The following is a 16,878-nucleotide window of genomic DNA, read 5'->3' on the forward strand; positions in this document are numbered from 1 at the left end:
AGACACTGGTTGGTGAGCACAAAATGCAATTTATTTCTCCCAATGTTAACAAAGCAGCTATTGTAATTGTTCGACAGGACTTTCTAAGTCAAAATACAATTGTTTAGTGATGATGTGAAAATCTTCAATGTATTGAAGAAACACATAGATCATATGATGCCTTGAAATATTTTGGAATGTCCTTGGGGACTATTACTTTAATCTAACACAAACAGATACTAACTGGGGCTGAGTGGACCCAGACTGTTATAGTCTGGATCCGTGCAGTTTCAAAGATGCCCAGGTAACGGAACCGGGTCCGGGATTCCAGTGTACAATCTGAATTCGGCACTAGGGAAATTAAAGGAAAAAATAAAGAAAATTAAAAAAAGAATTAAGCGAGCTTTTCATACTGACGGAGACTTGTCATGGCAGTGTCTCCGGGTCGCACATTCACTACCTGTACTGCGCATTAGGCTCATCTCATACACACAGCTTTCTGTGCTTTTCCCGCCCACTGGCCATCATGTTGTCTGTGATTGGTTGCAGTCAGACGTGTCCCCAGCCTGTGACAGTGTCTGCCTGCAGTCATTGCCCATTGCGGCTCAGTTATTGTCTGCACTCCCAGCTGGCGGTTGTGTTTTATGGCCTCTAGCTGTGAGATGTAGCACAGCTGGAAGCGGTGTGGGATCTCGTGTGGATTACGCTAGACCTGGAGGAGTGTGTTGGTTGTTAATAAAGTGGTGAAATAGGATATGTTTTTGCATTTTATTCCAAATAAAGGATTTTTCCTCTATGTTTGTACTTATTTACTTTCATTTACAGGGTGTGATGCAGGTATCACATAGACGCCTGTGCCATCACTAACCTAGGGTTTAGTAGCAGCTGTGCGCTGTTATTAACTCCTGCTATTACCCCAATTGCCACCACACCAGAGCAATCGAGAAAAGCCAGTAAAGCTCCAGGATTGTCACATCTAATGGATGTGACAATACCAAGCAGCTTCGGGCTGAGAATACTAGCCCCCAGCTTGCTTTATCTTGGCTGGGTAACAAAATTTGTGAGGTCTTCACATCGTTTGTTTTTAATTATTTATTTAAATAATAAAAAAAGCCGCATGTGGATTTCTTAGGCCGGAATCACACTTGCGAGGAACTCACGCGAGTCTCGCATAGCATCACTTGGCACAGCCGCACACTCTCCTAACAGGAGCGGGTTAGCCATTGTGTTTCTTTGTACCTGCATGCTCATGTTTGGAGAGCGGCAGGCCATTTTGGGTGATGTCATGCCAGACTCGCACGAGTCTCGCATCACATCACCCGGCAGAGCCGCACACTCTTTTGACAAGAGGAGGTCAGCAGCATGTGTTTCTATATACCTGCACGCTCCTGGAAGGAGAGTGTGCCGCTGCCAGGTGATGTCATGCTACACTTGGACGAGTCTTCATCGCATCATCTAGCACAGCCGCACACTCTCCTGATAGGAGCGGGTTGGCAGCATGTGTTTCTATGTGCCTGCATGCTTCTGACAGGCACATAGTGTGCAGCTGCCAAGTGATGTGATGCGAGTCCCTCGCATGCGTAACTCCAGTCTTATTTTGATAGACAGCACAGACAAAACCCGACAGCTGGGGGCTGCAGCTGTGAGCTTTATCTGTGCTGGCATCAGAATATGGGGGGACCCTGCGCTGATTGTTTTATTTATTAATTTATTTTTATACCACCATACTGACCCACAGACACTTGCACTGCTTTCCCCACCCACCGGCCATCTTGGCAACTGTGATTAGTTGAAGTCAGTTTATACGCTGCCATTAAGGGTGGGGACACGTCTAGCTGCAACCAATTACACTCGCCGATGGGTGGGCAAAGCAGTGAATATTCAATTGTGAGCTCCGGAAGGGAAAGCATGACCCAGAAGCAGCTTGCTACCATGACACAGCTTCAGTGAGTACACCGCACACGCTCCTACCCACTATCCCTTCCACCAATGTTTCTAATCTTTGGATTCTGGTCCCCATAGACCTATATGGGTGCTGGATTTCAGAATGTATCATTTTTTTTAATTTAGCAGGGACCCGCTGGTCCCGGTTTTTTGTGAGTTCCACCAGCTCTAATCCTAACCATTTAAAAAAAAATCAGCTATAGACTTTTACACGTACCAAGCAATAATCAGACATGGTTCATCAAACTACATTTTACAATGTAGGCAATTTTTTCAGCAATTTATAGTTGCTATGTTTGTCAATGTGGAAATCCAGCGTCTTTTGTACATACAACTGAGCTGACAAAAACTTTGAGTGAATGAATACATTCATTTTAGAGATTGTATTGCTAATAATGGCAACGTGGCGGACATTGGGCATGTTTTTTTACCGACTACATTTACAGGAAGTTCCAGACATATGCACTAGTATGCTCAGGAAACCATAACATATGTTCAGATATATAGCCATCCAGATTTGTTTATTACATTTACATGTATACTAGAGATAAGGGATGAGCTTCTGAATGGTCAGGGGCCCTCTGATCGACATGATTTAACAGCAAGGGTGTTTAAACAAAAATTGATCAAGGTCATGAAAGTAGTTACAAAGTTTCATATTTTTGGTGAAAAACAATGTTGGATGTATTCAATTGAGTGGCACACAAGAGGTGTTCCACATGCAAACATACTAATATGGCTAAAGGACAAGATACGCCATGATCAAATTAATAGTGTTATCTTAGGTGTGCTTCAAAATGCAGAAAAGGCCCAAATACTTTTGAAACTATTTCGAAAAATATGATCCATGGGCCATGCAGGCCACTTAACTTAAGATCACCATGCATGAACGAAGGGAAATGCACTACAAAAGTATCCTCGTAACTTAATTGAAGAAACACAGACAGGAGATGACAGGTATCATCTTTACTGTATAACCAACAATTAATTTAACATATTTTCCATGAGCAAAATGTTGCTAGTACAAAATAATTCTTACTGTTAAATTCATTCATTTTTTTTAAACTATGTAGTTTTTAAAGGCATCTCTCATTCAAAGGCATTCCATTAACATTACTTTAGAAGAAGCCACCAAATACTAGCCACTACTGATGTGGTATTTTACTTTGAACATGATTATACATGTGTTCCAATTATCATCTCACCTCTACTTATCAGCTGCACCTTTCATTGTGTTTGATGAAAATGCTCCAAGAGTAGAAAATGGTTCAATATTTGCTAAACTGTTCAGGCTTGCAACATTATGATAGTTCATATAGCCTCAAATGGCTTCATGAGAATTAGTCAGTGCTGGAAGACTTTAAATAAGGCCAAATGTCAGAAGATGCCAGAGATAAGCAGTGGTTGGAAGACACCTCCTGTTGACTGGATTGAAAATCACCAGACGAGCTGGGATGCACAGCAGGACAGATAAGGACCAGTTGTGTATTTTTCACTTTTTTTTATTATAATGTACATTCAATTTAAATCAACTAAATTTAATCCATATCGCATTTCCTGCACAAATTAAAAAAACATTTGTGAATTCAATTTTTTAAAAATGTGCTTATTTTTTCACAATCTAAGACTTTTCCTCTTAGTTCTTTCTACTCTGACCTTAACAGTAGGTATACTATTTACTAGACTGTAAGTTAAGGCCCCGTCACACACAGAGATAAATCTTTGGCAGATCTGTGGTTGCAGTGAAATTATGGACTTATTGTTCCATTTGTACACGGCCACAAACCTGGCACTGATTGTCCACAATTTCACCGCAACCACAGATCTGCCGCAGATTTATCTCTGTGTGTGACAGGGCCTTAAGGTGGCTTTACACGCTACGAGATCATTAAAGCAATGTCGTTGGGGTCACGGAATTTGTGATGCACATCCGGCCGCTTTAGCGATGTTGTTGCGTGTGACACCTATTAGCGATTTTGAATCGTTGCAAAAACGTCCAAAATCGCTAATAGGTGACATGCCCCCCTCTTCCCAAATATCATTGCTGCTGCAGTAACGATGTTGTTCCTCATTCCTGTGGCAGCACACATCGCTACATGTGACACCGCAGGAACGAGGAACCTCACCTTACCTGCATCCCACCAGCAATGAGGAAGGAAGGAGGTGGGCGGGATGTTCGTCCCGCTCATCTGCGCCCCTCCGCTTTGATTGGGCGGCCGCTTAGTGACGTCACTGTGATGCTGAACGAACCGCCCCCTTAGAAAGGAGGCGGTTTGCCGGTCACAGCGAAGTCGCAGAGCAGGTATGTGCATGTGACACTGCTGTAGTGATAATGTTCACTACAACAGCGATCACCACATATCGGCCGTACGATGGGGGCGGATGCTATCACGCTCGACATCACTAGCATCGGCTAGCGATGTCGCAGCGTGTAAAGTGGCCTTTAGTCTCTTTCAGCGATAGATATGTGGGATCATATCCACACATATCACTTGTAACCTTTTTGTTGCTTGTGAACAAATTATCACTATGAAGCACTTAATTCTATGTGCTATGACAGCTGTCACAGATGACAGACTTGGTGTTTATTTTACAAATATTCTACATGTTATTTTCTTTGCAATGAAATGGCAATAAAACTCTATTGCAAATATTATATACTGTTTGTCCATTTACTAACATTTTCCATAGAAGACAACATTTCCTTGGTATATTTCTAGAGCATATTTTCTATTCTGAATTTTTTAATGTCTATTGAGAACTCTACTTTTCAAAGCTGTGATGTAGCATGCATTGATATTTGCTTTGCATGACAGGTACAGCAGGTTTATTCCAGGATTTGTTTGTTTATTCTCCTATTATCTCAGAAGATTTATTACCAATTCTTTGGATTCTAATGACAGTATCATCCTCTGCTCTTTTGCCATTATCGCTGTTTATCTGCAGTGACTCTGGTCACCACTCCTAATCCCTCTAGGGAATGCTTTTATCATCATAGAATTGAAAGCAGAGTCAATTTCCTATCAAATACTTAGATCAAATATTCACTTTCAGGATATAATATTAAGTTCTATTATAAAGAATACCAGTCAATGATTTTAGTGTTATTATAATCAGTGTTATCCTGTCTATCTCACACTTTATTTCCTACTGTGCCATATATAAGTACTTATTATACCTATGGTGTAGCTGATAGCTCTATGGCCTATATCCTATGTTACAGCACTAAAATCAATGAGCACTGCACCTTAAATGCTGAGCTGATATTGTACAGTGCAAAACATGTATTCCATTAATTTATCAAATAATTATACTTCATGCAGGGAAATAATGGATACTAAGTTTTCACAAAAGCAGGTAAACCAATAAAGTGACATTATGCTATGACTGTCGGCTTGTTTGTTTTTGGTTTTAATAATGAGGTTTTCCACTACCTTTACATTGATACTACAAAAGAAAACAAAACAATCAAAAAGCCCATATACTGCAAAATACACCCCCTGATGAAGATAATCCACGTTACCGAAACGTACATAGGAGGGTGGCTTATGGACCTGGTCTGCTACATCTCCACAGCTACTTTCTTTTTCACAATGTAAGTGTTTTTTTCTTTTTTGGATCTATGCTCTATATACTAATTAATGGGCATATAGCCAATTGATGGTCACATTTATATAAAATGATAGCTTTTTTTGTAGCACAAGTTCCATCTGCTGGGTGTGTATCGTAGGGACTATATATAATGCAACTGATTGCTTCTTTGCATTATATATCATTGTATTAAATGGTAGATAGGTCCAAATTCCTGATTTTAATGTAAATTCATTTTGATTTTGCACATTCACCCAAATCTTGTTGTTTATCATGTTTATTTTGTCAAAAAACTTTAATCTTTTGCAGTATATGAGCTTTTTGATCATTTGTCTTTTGTAGTTCCATTATTATTGCAATTTGCACTTATTATATCTGTGCCCATGCATTATATTATATTAATATCCAGATTGAATTTTAGGTCAGTTAATAAGCCCTGACAATCACGATCAATATGTATGGAATATTACTGTTTTTTTGTGATGTTTACTTTTACATTGATAGTATATCCTTATTATAGGTCATCAATGTCTGTTTGGACGGGGTCCGACACCCCCTCCCATCAGCTGTTATTGGTGCCAGCGGTGGCAGCAGTCAGCCAGAATTCTTCAGTTCCAGAGCTTCCCTGTCTCCAGTGTAGTGCACATCTACATCCTATTCAAATCAATCGGATGTGGTTGTGTAGTACCCAACATTATTAGAAGACTGTGGAACTAAACATTTCTGGCTGCCTGCTGCTCCCTCTGCCGATAACAGCTGATCGGCGGTAGTGTTGGGTGTCAGACCCCGCTGATTAGATATTGATGACCTATCTTAAGGGTAGGTCATTAATGTAAAAGTAATGGATAGCCTCTTTAATATCAGTTTTAAAAATGACTTCAAATAATTTGTTATTGTGATTATAATTATTTCACTATATAAATGTTTCTTTCAGGAAGTTCTTTAAATGAATACAGATTATAGTTTATTAGAAATAAAAAAACCCCTTTAATTTGCTTGTGATATCATTGTGCTCTTTACCAACAAATCCATACTGTTGTGATTTTTTTATTTAGCAGATGTTATAATTCATTACTATAGCCAAAGAAAGGAAATTCATATCTCCACTTTTTGAATACAATATTTCTAATACAAAAAACTCAAAATAAACCCACATTCCAGAAGCTAAATATATCTGTATAATGTCTGGGGTACAAAGTATAGGGAGTTTCTAAGGTTGTCAAAACTTAAAAGTTGTAAAATGTACTGAGAACAATAATTACATAGTCATGTAGGTTGAAAACAGACCTAGGTTCATCACGTTGAACCTTCATCCAACAATTATACATTTTTTTGTCACTAAAGTCATTGTTTAATGCTGAATGCATCCGTCTGTCCGAAGCTAGGATCAAACCTTTTGATTGGCCAAAGCTGGCATCGAACCATTTCAGGGCGGCACGGTGGCTCAGTGGTTAGCACTGCAGTCTTGCAGCGCTGGGGTCCTGGGTTCAAATCCCACCAAGGACAACATCTGCAATGAGTTTGTATGTTCTCCCCGTGTTTGCGTGGGTTTCCTCCGGGTACTCCAGTTTCCTCCCACACTCCAAAGACATACAGATAGGGACTTTAGATTGTGAGCCACAATGGGGACAGTGTCGCCAATGTATGTAAAGCGCTGTGGAATTAATAGCGCTAGATAAATGAATACAAGTATTATTATTAATTATTGGCCTATTTTTTTTTATTTTGTTATTTTTTAAAGGTCAGCCACTACAGAAGTAACTGGGATCTCATTTATGAAAAGTTCCTCACATGAAGATTCTGGTCCCTATAAACATTGCAGAAGTAACTGGAGCCTCATTTATTAAAATTGTCTCCTATTCATATCGTTCTGGTTGCCTATTGCAACCAGAGTGCAGCTTTCAGCATTGAAGCTGCTGAGAAAAAGTGAAAGCTGATCTCTGATTGGTTACTAAACCCTTATCAAGTGTAACTAATAATCTTCTATGCGTTATATATGCTGAGCATGTCATTCTGTCTGAAGCTGAGCACATTGCTATGTTCACTTCAACATAGCATTGTGAACATGCCGGCCATCACCTCCGCCCACCCACACTAGCAACATGGTGAGGGAGAGGAGACGTAAGGAACCGCCCTCCTACACCACATTTGTCATGGTGAGGGAGGTCAGCAGCATGCGGATACCACGTGCCCTGAAGATGGCTTTGCCTGTACAGAGTGTGCTGATTGAAACACTGTAGTGCAGGGCACAGACTGTAGTTACGGGATGCAGGTGTTTGGCTTCTGCACTGGAGAGCACGAAGTCTCCCTGGAGGTTGCACGATGCTGTGTGCAGCTGCTGATGCTCTCTTTTATCTCCCAATACACAGACACACACATACAGAAATGTGGCCAATTGAATTAGTTGAATTCTTCACTAATATGGGGCCAAAGTAAACGTGTGCACATATCGCCAACTCCGGCACCATTTTATCACTAGTCACCAGATTTTTTCAGATAATATTCACAGACACAGTGTCTTCAATAAAATGGAGCTGAAATTGGCGGTATAGCCACACGCTGCATCCAGCACCATTTTAGTGAAGAATTCAATTATAGCATGAACATAGCAGTGTGCACACATCAGCCACAGGGAAGCTGGTGGCAGCCGCAGCGCAAAACTTAAGTGAAGGGTTGGAAAACAGCCAAGGGAGAAATAGATAAAAAAGACTCACAAACACAGTCTCGTCCCAATGCTAAATCATAGATGCCCATGTGTAGACTGGGTTCAACAGCTAGTTATCGGATACCCCACAATGTTATATCTCTTTCCATGTAGCTTCATGGAGTATTCTATGCAATAAAACCAATTTCCCCTAAAAGAACTAGAAACAATAAATCTAGGCTCACATTCAAATATTTTACAGCATTATACATGTTCTTATTTCCATTATATATGGGTCTGCATTATATGGATCAGAAGTACGGTTGAAAGTTGAAGGTTGGGTAATGAACCCAATGTGTACTCTGGCTAGGAGTGCAGGGAGCCAGCGCTAAGCGGTGTGCGCTGGTAACCAAGGTAAATATCGGCTTGGTTACCCGATATTTACCTTCGTTACCAGCATCCGCCACTCTCACGCTGCCAGTGCCGGCTCCCTGCTCCCTGCACACATAGCCCGACTACACATCGGGTAATTAACCCGATGTGTACTCTGGCTAGGAGTGCAGGGAGCCAGCGCTAAGCGGTGTGCGCTGGTAACCAAGGTAAATATCGGCTTGGTTACCCGATATTTACCTTAGTTACCAAGCGCAGCATCGCTTCCACGCGTCCCTGCTGGCTGGGGGCTGGTCACTGGTTGCTGGTGAGATCTGCCTGTTTGACAGCTCACCAGCAACCCATGTAGCGATGTTCCAGCAATCCCTGCCAGGTCAGGTTGCTGGTGGGATTGCTGGAGCGTCACTTAGTGTGATGGTACCTTTAGACTTTAGAGACCATCCTAATTGGGTACACTCTGTCATGATGGGATGGTTTATATGATTTTTTAATTTTTTTTAACTAAGTACATTTTTACATGTATTTTTTTACTTACTATAGGTTTTCTATGGATTGTTTTTATTCTAGATTATTTTCAAATATTGTTCCAGCAATATGCACAGCTTTTTTACAAGTGTGTATGTATCTGCATTATATTGATAAGAAATAAGATTATAATTTGTCTTTCTTTTTCAATGCTTTAAATTACTATAATTATTACACAAACTAAAATAGAATAAAAAAAAGAATAATACTTCCTGTTGTAGCAACATATTGCAAGGCTTGGATTATAAGCAGAAAAGAAAGTAGTAACTTACTTGGATCAGATAGCACAGAATCAGTTTTCGGTAAGAACTGATCACATCGTACACCATGGTAGCCCTCTTTGCATCTGCAAAAGAATGATAAAAACAAGGTTTGGTTAAAAATCTATAATTATTTTTTTGACCCAAGATTTTCTACCTAATAATATTAACATTTTTTGTTGTTTTTGCCAAGTATGGATGAAACATATAAAGCTAAAATTTTTATAGTGATCAGGTTTATACATGTTTCAAATTTCACCGATAAAACTAGAAATACAACATCCAAATAGCCTACAGCCACCAGTAAAGGGGAACACAATCTTACTGCATACTGGTTTATTTCCGAGATCAGTATATGGCATGTTTACCATAAGCTTCTAAATACAGATTTGATGATGCAGTGGATTTGAAGTTTTATATCAGAAAAAAAAAAAATATATATATATATATATATATTTAATTTGAATCAATTTATATTGAGAAAAATAATTTACACTTAAAGGGAAGCTGTCAGTAGGATCAATTTTCCATATGGACATGCAGGTGATAGAAATCAGAAAAAATGATACTTTGATATCTGAAATTTGGTGTTCTATTCTGTAAAAATGCAAATTTCTTTAACATCTAAATAAACTGTTAAGATCTATTGGCTGGATACAGATCTTGCTGGGAATTAGCCTCAAGATTTTATTTTAAATGAAAGCCATAGTTATCAGGGTGAGACATGTAATGACTGACAGTCTGTTTTCCTTATCTACATGAATATGAAATGACGTTGTTGAGAAAATAGAGCTACAGAACATATCGAAAAGCCCAAATAGAGGAGGACAATGAGATAACTGGTGGTGGTTATGTGAGACAATACTACTGAACGAGTAAGGAATACAAGCTGGCCAAGGAAAAAAAATCAGACAGAAGAAGTAGATTACGGTGAACAATGCATTTTTTTCGAGGCTGCACTGCTGGAATAGAATTCTCTTGATATAGTAGAGTTGAAGGTTACTATTTGTCACAATATATTTCAATGTTGTACTAGCGTCTATATCAAGTCAAAAGACAAGTATACATGATATGACAAAAGATGGGTTTTTTAAGGGCCAAAAATGTGAATGCCCATAGGGATGTCTAAATAAATGGGGAAAAAGGAAGGGCAAGGAAGTTCAACTGGTAATTGAGAAGGGATTAAAGTTACAGAAAAAAAATAATAAAAAAGGAAATTATATTTAAATGATAAAATATAAATAGATGAGGAAGTGTTGAGGGTGTTGAAGGGATTGGAGGGAAATGGTTATAGTATGGAAGAAATAGAGTTAGAAACAAGGATGGGCCAGTGAAGAGAGACAAGAAAAAGAATAGTTAGAGGAGTCATCTGGGAGATGAAAAAAATTGGTGGAGGGGGTAGAATTGTGAAACAGGTGATGAGTGAAGTGCACAGGAGAGAAAAAATCAAAGGGAAAGTAAATGGATAGCGAGAGAAATATGCTGATGAAAAAGAATAAATATGGAGATGAAGTAAAAATACAAAGTCAATAACAATGTGCAGAAAAATTAAAGGGATGAGGTGGGAATTGGTAAAATTTGGAAAGTGGAACTATAATGAAGTGCTGTAAAGCACATTGAGTAGAAAGAAATAAGGATAAGATGGGCTGAAAAGAAGTTGCAGGAAATAGGGTGTGTGAGACCAAGGACTAAAGCTAAAGGTAATGGGAGGTATGGGAGAGGTGAAAAATGTGATATCGGTGGGAACAGGATAAGTAAAAATGTGCAAAGTCAAATTTAAAATGAGGACAAATGGAGAAAGAGAATAAAAAAAGAAATGTGACCAGGAAAAAGAAAAAGGTATTTTAAAAAAATATTATTTGTGAGCACCAGCTAGAAACAGTAAACAGAGGGAAACTGCTCTGGAGCCACAGGTTTTTGCCTCAAAGTGGATTATTGGAATGGGCTGGGGTTTTAATGAAATGATTGGTATAGAGAAAATAATACTATTGGATATAAATGCATATCATGAATGAAAAAAAATGAATGTTTGGCCTTTAAAAACCCATCTTCTTTGCACATTTGTTTGTACACTAAATGGAGACACTGGTAGCGCGTTAAAACATATTGTGGAAGTTAAAACCTTCAACTCTACAACAACAAAACAATTTTATTCCAGCAGTGCCCCCTACTATTAACATGTATCACCCACCCTGGTCTTTTTTCCTGATTTACATGTCTCATACTAGTAATGACCGCTTTAATTTAAAACATGTTTGGTCCATAGAATTCAAAAGCTCATTTACATATGAGAAAAATAAAGAAAAATATGTAGATCTCTGGAATAACACTTTGGGATCACAGATAAAATGTATTATGTCATTCCACTTTCTATAGCCTACATTCATTCCCATATAGATGCCTTAGAAGGGTTGATTTTATTTACAGATTCCCTTGTTGAGACATAAACAGTTTTTGTGCTCATTATGAAAACATAGAAAGGGTTAGTAAGGGTTAACAAAGTGTTAGTGACATGCAGAAGCAAAGTAAATCCAGTTCAATGACCACACCCAGGGTAATGGATGCAAGAGGCAATGGAAAAATCTAAAACCAATAGTCGCAAAGTCTTGATTAGGCATTTCTGGATATACATAACACATACCAGACAAAGACATAATATTACATTACTGACGCATTTGAATCTCCATTAATCCTTTGTTGTAGCACTATGACTAAGGATCACTAGAGATTTAAAACATGTCAGGGGATGTACTATTGTGTTTTTGTCTGTTATGTGTTTTTGGATAATCTATGAAGCCTAAACAAGATTTCACAACTATTAGTGTTGATTTTTTCCTTTGCCTCCTAGTAACATCCAGTGGTGTAACTGAAGGAGTATATAGAGGTGGCAGCAAGGCGGGGACGATGAAGTACCATCAGAGATCTGGTGGATGGTTTACAGAGTAAAATATCAGTATTTGCAGATGATACAAAACTATGTAAGGTAGTTAACACAAAGGAGGACAGTTTGCAACTACAGATGGATTTGAGTAAATTGGAGAATTGGGCTGAAAAATGGCAAATGAGGTTTAACACAGATAAGTGTAAGGTTATGCACATGGGAAGGAGAAACAGATGCTACGATTACTTACTAAATGGGAAACTGCTGGGGAAATCAGACATGGAAAAAGACTTAGGCATCTTAGTGAATAAGAATCTAAATTGGAGTGCCCAGTGTCAGGCAGCAGCCACCAAAGCAAATAGGGTGATGGGATGCATTAGAAGAGGTCTGGGGGCACGAGATGAAAACATCATTCTCCCTCTGTACAAATCACTAGTCAGACCACACTTGGAGTATTGTGTGCAATTTTGGGCGCCGGTGCTGAAGAAAGACATTACTGAACTTGAAAGGGTTCAGAGGCGGGCTACTAAAATAATAAATGGAATGGGTGCATTACAATACACGGAAAGGTTATCAAAATTAGGTCTATTTACTCTAGAAAAGAGAAGACTTAGGGGAGACCTAATAAATATGTACAAATATATCAGAGGGCCATATAGAGATCTCTCCCATGATCTGTTTGTACCAAGGACTAGGACAAGAACAAGGGGGCATTCTTTTCGATTGGAGGAAAGAAAATTCCTACATCAGCATAGAAGAGGGTTCTTCACGGTAAGAGCAGTGAGGCTCTGGAACTCTCTTCCTGAGGAAGTGGTGATGGCCAACTCACTGAATGAATTTAAGAGGGGAATGGATGCATTTCTTGTTAGCAAAAGTATAGAAGGTTATAAATAGCATAATCTTACAGGTAGATAGAAGAGCGACCAAGATTATTAGAGGAATGGGGGGGGCTGCAATACCAAGACAGGTTATTAAACTTGGGGTTAGTTAGTTAGGAAAAACAAAGGCTTAGGGGGATCTAATCACAATGTATAAATATATGAGGGGACAGTACAGAGACCTTTCCAAAGATCTCTTTACACCTAGGCCTGCGACTGGAACACGGAGGCATCCGCTACGTCTTGAGGAAAGAATGTTTAATCATAATCACAGATGAGGAATCTTTACTGTACGAGCAGTGAGACTATGGAGCTCTCTGCCGTATGATGTTGTAATGAGGGATTCACTAGTAAAATTTAAGCAGAGCCTGATCGCATTAATTGAAAAATATAATATTACCAGTTATGTATATTGGATTTTATGACAGGGTGTTGATCCAGGGAACTAGTCTGATTGCCGTATGTGGAGTCAGGAAGGAATTTTTTTCCCCATTGGAGCTTATTTGACACATTGGGGTTTTTTTGCCTTCCTCTGGATCAACATGTTAGGCTACGGGTTGAACTAGATAGACTTAGAGTCTCCCTTCAACCTTAAAAACTATGAAACTATGAAACTATTAAACAGAACTATAAGACATGTCATAGACCATTAATAAATTGCTCTCAGCACTTGAATTAAAAATATTAGCCACTATGAGTATGAGGGGAAGTACTTATGGGAGGCATAGTGACATATACATACAAAACAAGAAAAGCAAATGAAGCATCAGAAGTAATTACTCGAATAATACAGAAGTAAAGGATTTTTTTTATTTAAAACTCTATTTTTTATTCCTGATTTAAATATTGTATTAGTGGATCCCTTCCGTCACATCTCTTAGTCAGAGAAGCATTTCGCACTCTGAGCTTCAAGGTCAAGTGTCACTTTAAACTACTTAGCTTAAGGTATAAAACAAAATAACTATTAACAGCTCTAAATGAGAAAAACGTCAAAGCACTTGTATCTGTGAATACTTTTTAATGCAGAATTCAGTTCATTTGTTGCAAAATAGAACTCCACTTATTGATTTGCAGATACAATTAAAGCTACTGAATGCAAATCACATTTTTCTGGGACATACAGAAAAAACAAAGCTAATTCAATCAGATGGTGAATGATCTCTGACTTTCTCCTTATCATAGTTTAATAATGTTTGTATTGTTATTGGTAAATTGTATCAACAAACTCTACTAGGTTTTATTTTTAGGATTTTGAATGAAGTAAACATGGACTATGACTCGTTAATATTTCTATTGTTTTTTAATACCTATAGTCCTTTATGGGAACCTATAACCTGCAAAAATGGAATTAACAGTAGATATGGGGTTAATCTGCAGGTTAATAGTGTTTGAATCCTGTCCAGTGCTGCCACGTTGAGCCCTGCTGCTGGGAGGAAATTAACTTTAATCTTCCTGGCAGGGTTTGGATTTCAGTAACAGTGGTGGTACCGGAGCGCGTTCAGTCACCGCTCTATTTATGGAGAGTAGCGGCTGTAATCGCACCCCCCATACTAACTGACAGCTGGCTCTAATGATAAGCGGCTGCCAGGCAGTGTGGCGGGCATGGTTACAGTTCTCGCTCTCCATACACAGAGCGGTGACTAAACCCAAGTCGGCGCCTTCCCTGTGACTGAAACCTAAACAGTGCAGAGGGTTTAAAGTTCTTTTCCTCCCAGCAGCATAATTCAATATGAAGGCTTTGGGCAAGATTAAAACGCTATTAACCTGCAGATTAACCCCCATATCTACAATTTACTGGTCTTTTTACAGGTGACAGGTTCCCTTTAAATTGTGCATCTCAAAAATAATATTTTATGTGGTCTGTGTTTAAAAGGGGCCTGTGAATTTTCCATCGAAAATATTTTTTTTATTGAAAAAATAAAACAGAATACTCAGAATACAATACATGGGGTACTCCTAAAGTTAAAAAAAAAATCTTTAGACAAATTTTTCATCAATATGTGTACATAAAAGAGTCAAGAATAACTGTGTAGACGATACAATACATTTCTCATCTTGTTCTGTATAAAATGAAAGTAACATGCATCATTAAAGACAAGTTGTAATCAGTTTTTTGCCAACTAATCTCAGAGAAAAAAGTCAGCAGTATTTACCAACACCTGGTCCCAATCATAATGCCCAACATGATGCAGCATGTCCCCATGATAAAGGCAGAGGCAGTACAGGGGCAAATTTGCAAATCACATAGGGAGGCAATCACTGCAGGAATGTTAGGACTGATGCTTGTGAGCATGTCCAATAGGAAGCTCCACTCTTGAGTCCTGGATAAAGCCACCCTCACATACTGTCAATCACAACGATAGAAAAGACAGCAGTGTGAGCAGCCTCTAAGTATCCCTTTTAGCCCCAGTATTACATAAATATTCACTGGGATCACATCTTCCTAACATGAAGGAAGACCTGTAATAACCTTCTAGGATAGGTTTCTGTAAGTGTAACAAGTGGGTGGTTATTTTATTTCTATAGCAATTGCTTCTCTTGAGAAACTAATTTGATTGACCAATTAAATGTAGGATAAACACAGGAATCATAATTGTCCCGCTACGATCTGTTCAGATGACTTTGGTAAAGCATGGGAAGATATATTAACCAACTGTTCCATACAGCTCAAGCAACTAATTAATGTGTATGAAGACACTAATTTGTAGAAGATACAAACTCTAAGAATTACAAGTTATCCTTTATCATGTGAGTAAAACTTATGCTTAAAATCAAAAATGAAACTCAATATTAAAACAATTGAATCTATATTCACTGAGTTGAAATAAAATTAATTCTTGAGAGACATGTAAGACTATAAGACTGATTTTCTATGTTATTAGATTTAATATTGTAATCAAACACCAAGATCAGATTTTAAAACTTTTTAATAAGTAAGCCTAATGGATATTTATATTATGAACTCGAGTTCCAAAGGACATAATAGAAAAAAGTAAAACTAACTCCAGTTGTCAATGCTAGATGTTATCCCAAGCAGTGCCCAGTAAGGTTCTGTCTAAAGTGTGATGGTTGCTCCTACTTCTACACCATGTGGTGCCTGCCCCCAGTGGTTGTCCTAGTGACTGGAGTAGTCCCATGCTTTGTGATGGCTGGCTCGCCTGTCTGCCCTAGTCCAACCCCCTATGAGTAAGCACCTGCTGTTGTTTGTGTGTGTTTTGTGATGGCACCGGCAGATTAACCCCTGAAAAATGGAGTAATACTCTGTGGCACCTGAAGCCCAAGGATGCCACACTTGCACATATGTATCAATTTGATGACAATTATGGTTTCTTGGTTGTGAATGGGTATCATGTATTTAAATAGTTACATTTTGCTTTGCTAACTCATGCTATGACTAAGGGTGCACCGCCAGAAACATGTCAGTTGTCTTGTAATTTTAGATTATTTAATGGAATTTAAGAAGTAAGATTTTTAATATTTTATCATATGGTAGTGCTGGTTTTCTCCTCTTTTCTATAGTCTTTATCAGTCTACTTCAAAATGTCTTAATTTTATTCATATGCCTTAAAAAAATATTAAGAGGACCTCCAACCAAATTTTTCATGTTGAACTGAATCTACAATGTACTTGTGGCTGCAGAGTGGAATAAAAAAAGTTTTTTTTATTTTTCAAATCCTCCTCCCCATTGTACAGATATTAGCAATGTATTTGGCACATAATGAGTTAACATTTGTTAAAGGGAATCTGTCACATCCTTGTTTATATTTAGCTGCCCCAATGTCTTGT

The 16,878-nt window shown here is 38.4% G+C and overlaps 1 protein-coding gene across 2 annotated transcripts in view; it reads right to left on the minus strand.

The window, feature by feature from the left end:
• The window catches only part of NRG3 (neuregulin 3), a 1,464,760-nt gene that overhangs the window by 535,890 nt on the left and 911,992 nt on the right, over nt 1–16,878 (minus strand). For both annotated transcript variants that reach the window (XM_075349019.1, XM_075349018.1), the window contains exon 3: nt 9,346–9,419. In XM_075349019.1, the coding sequence (XP_075205134.1) occupies nt 9,346–9,419 (74 nt within the window). The remainder of the gene's footprint in view (nt 1–9,345; nt 9,420–16,878) is intronic.

This window comes from Anomaloglossus baeobatrachus, chromosome 5, assembly GCF_048569485.1.
Source record: "Anomaloglossus baeobatrachus isolate aAnoBae1 chromosome 5, aAnoBae1.hap1, whole genome shotgun sequence".
NCBI classification, from domain to species: Eukaryota; Metazoa; Chordata; class Amphibia; order Anura; family Aromobatidae; genus Anomaloglossus; species Anomaloglossus baeobatrachus.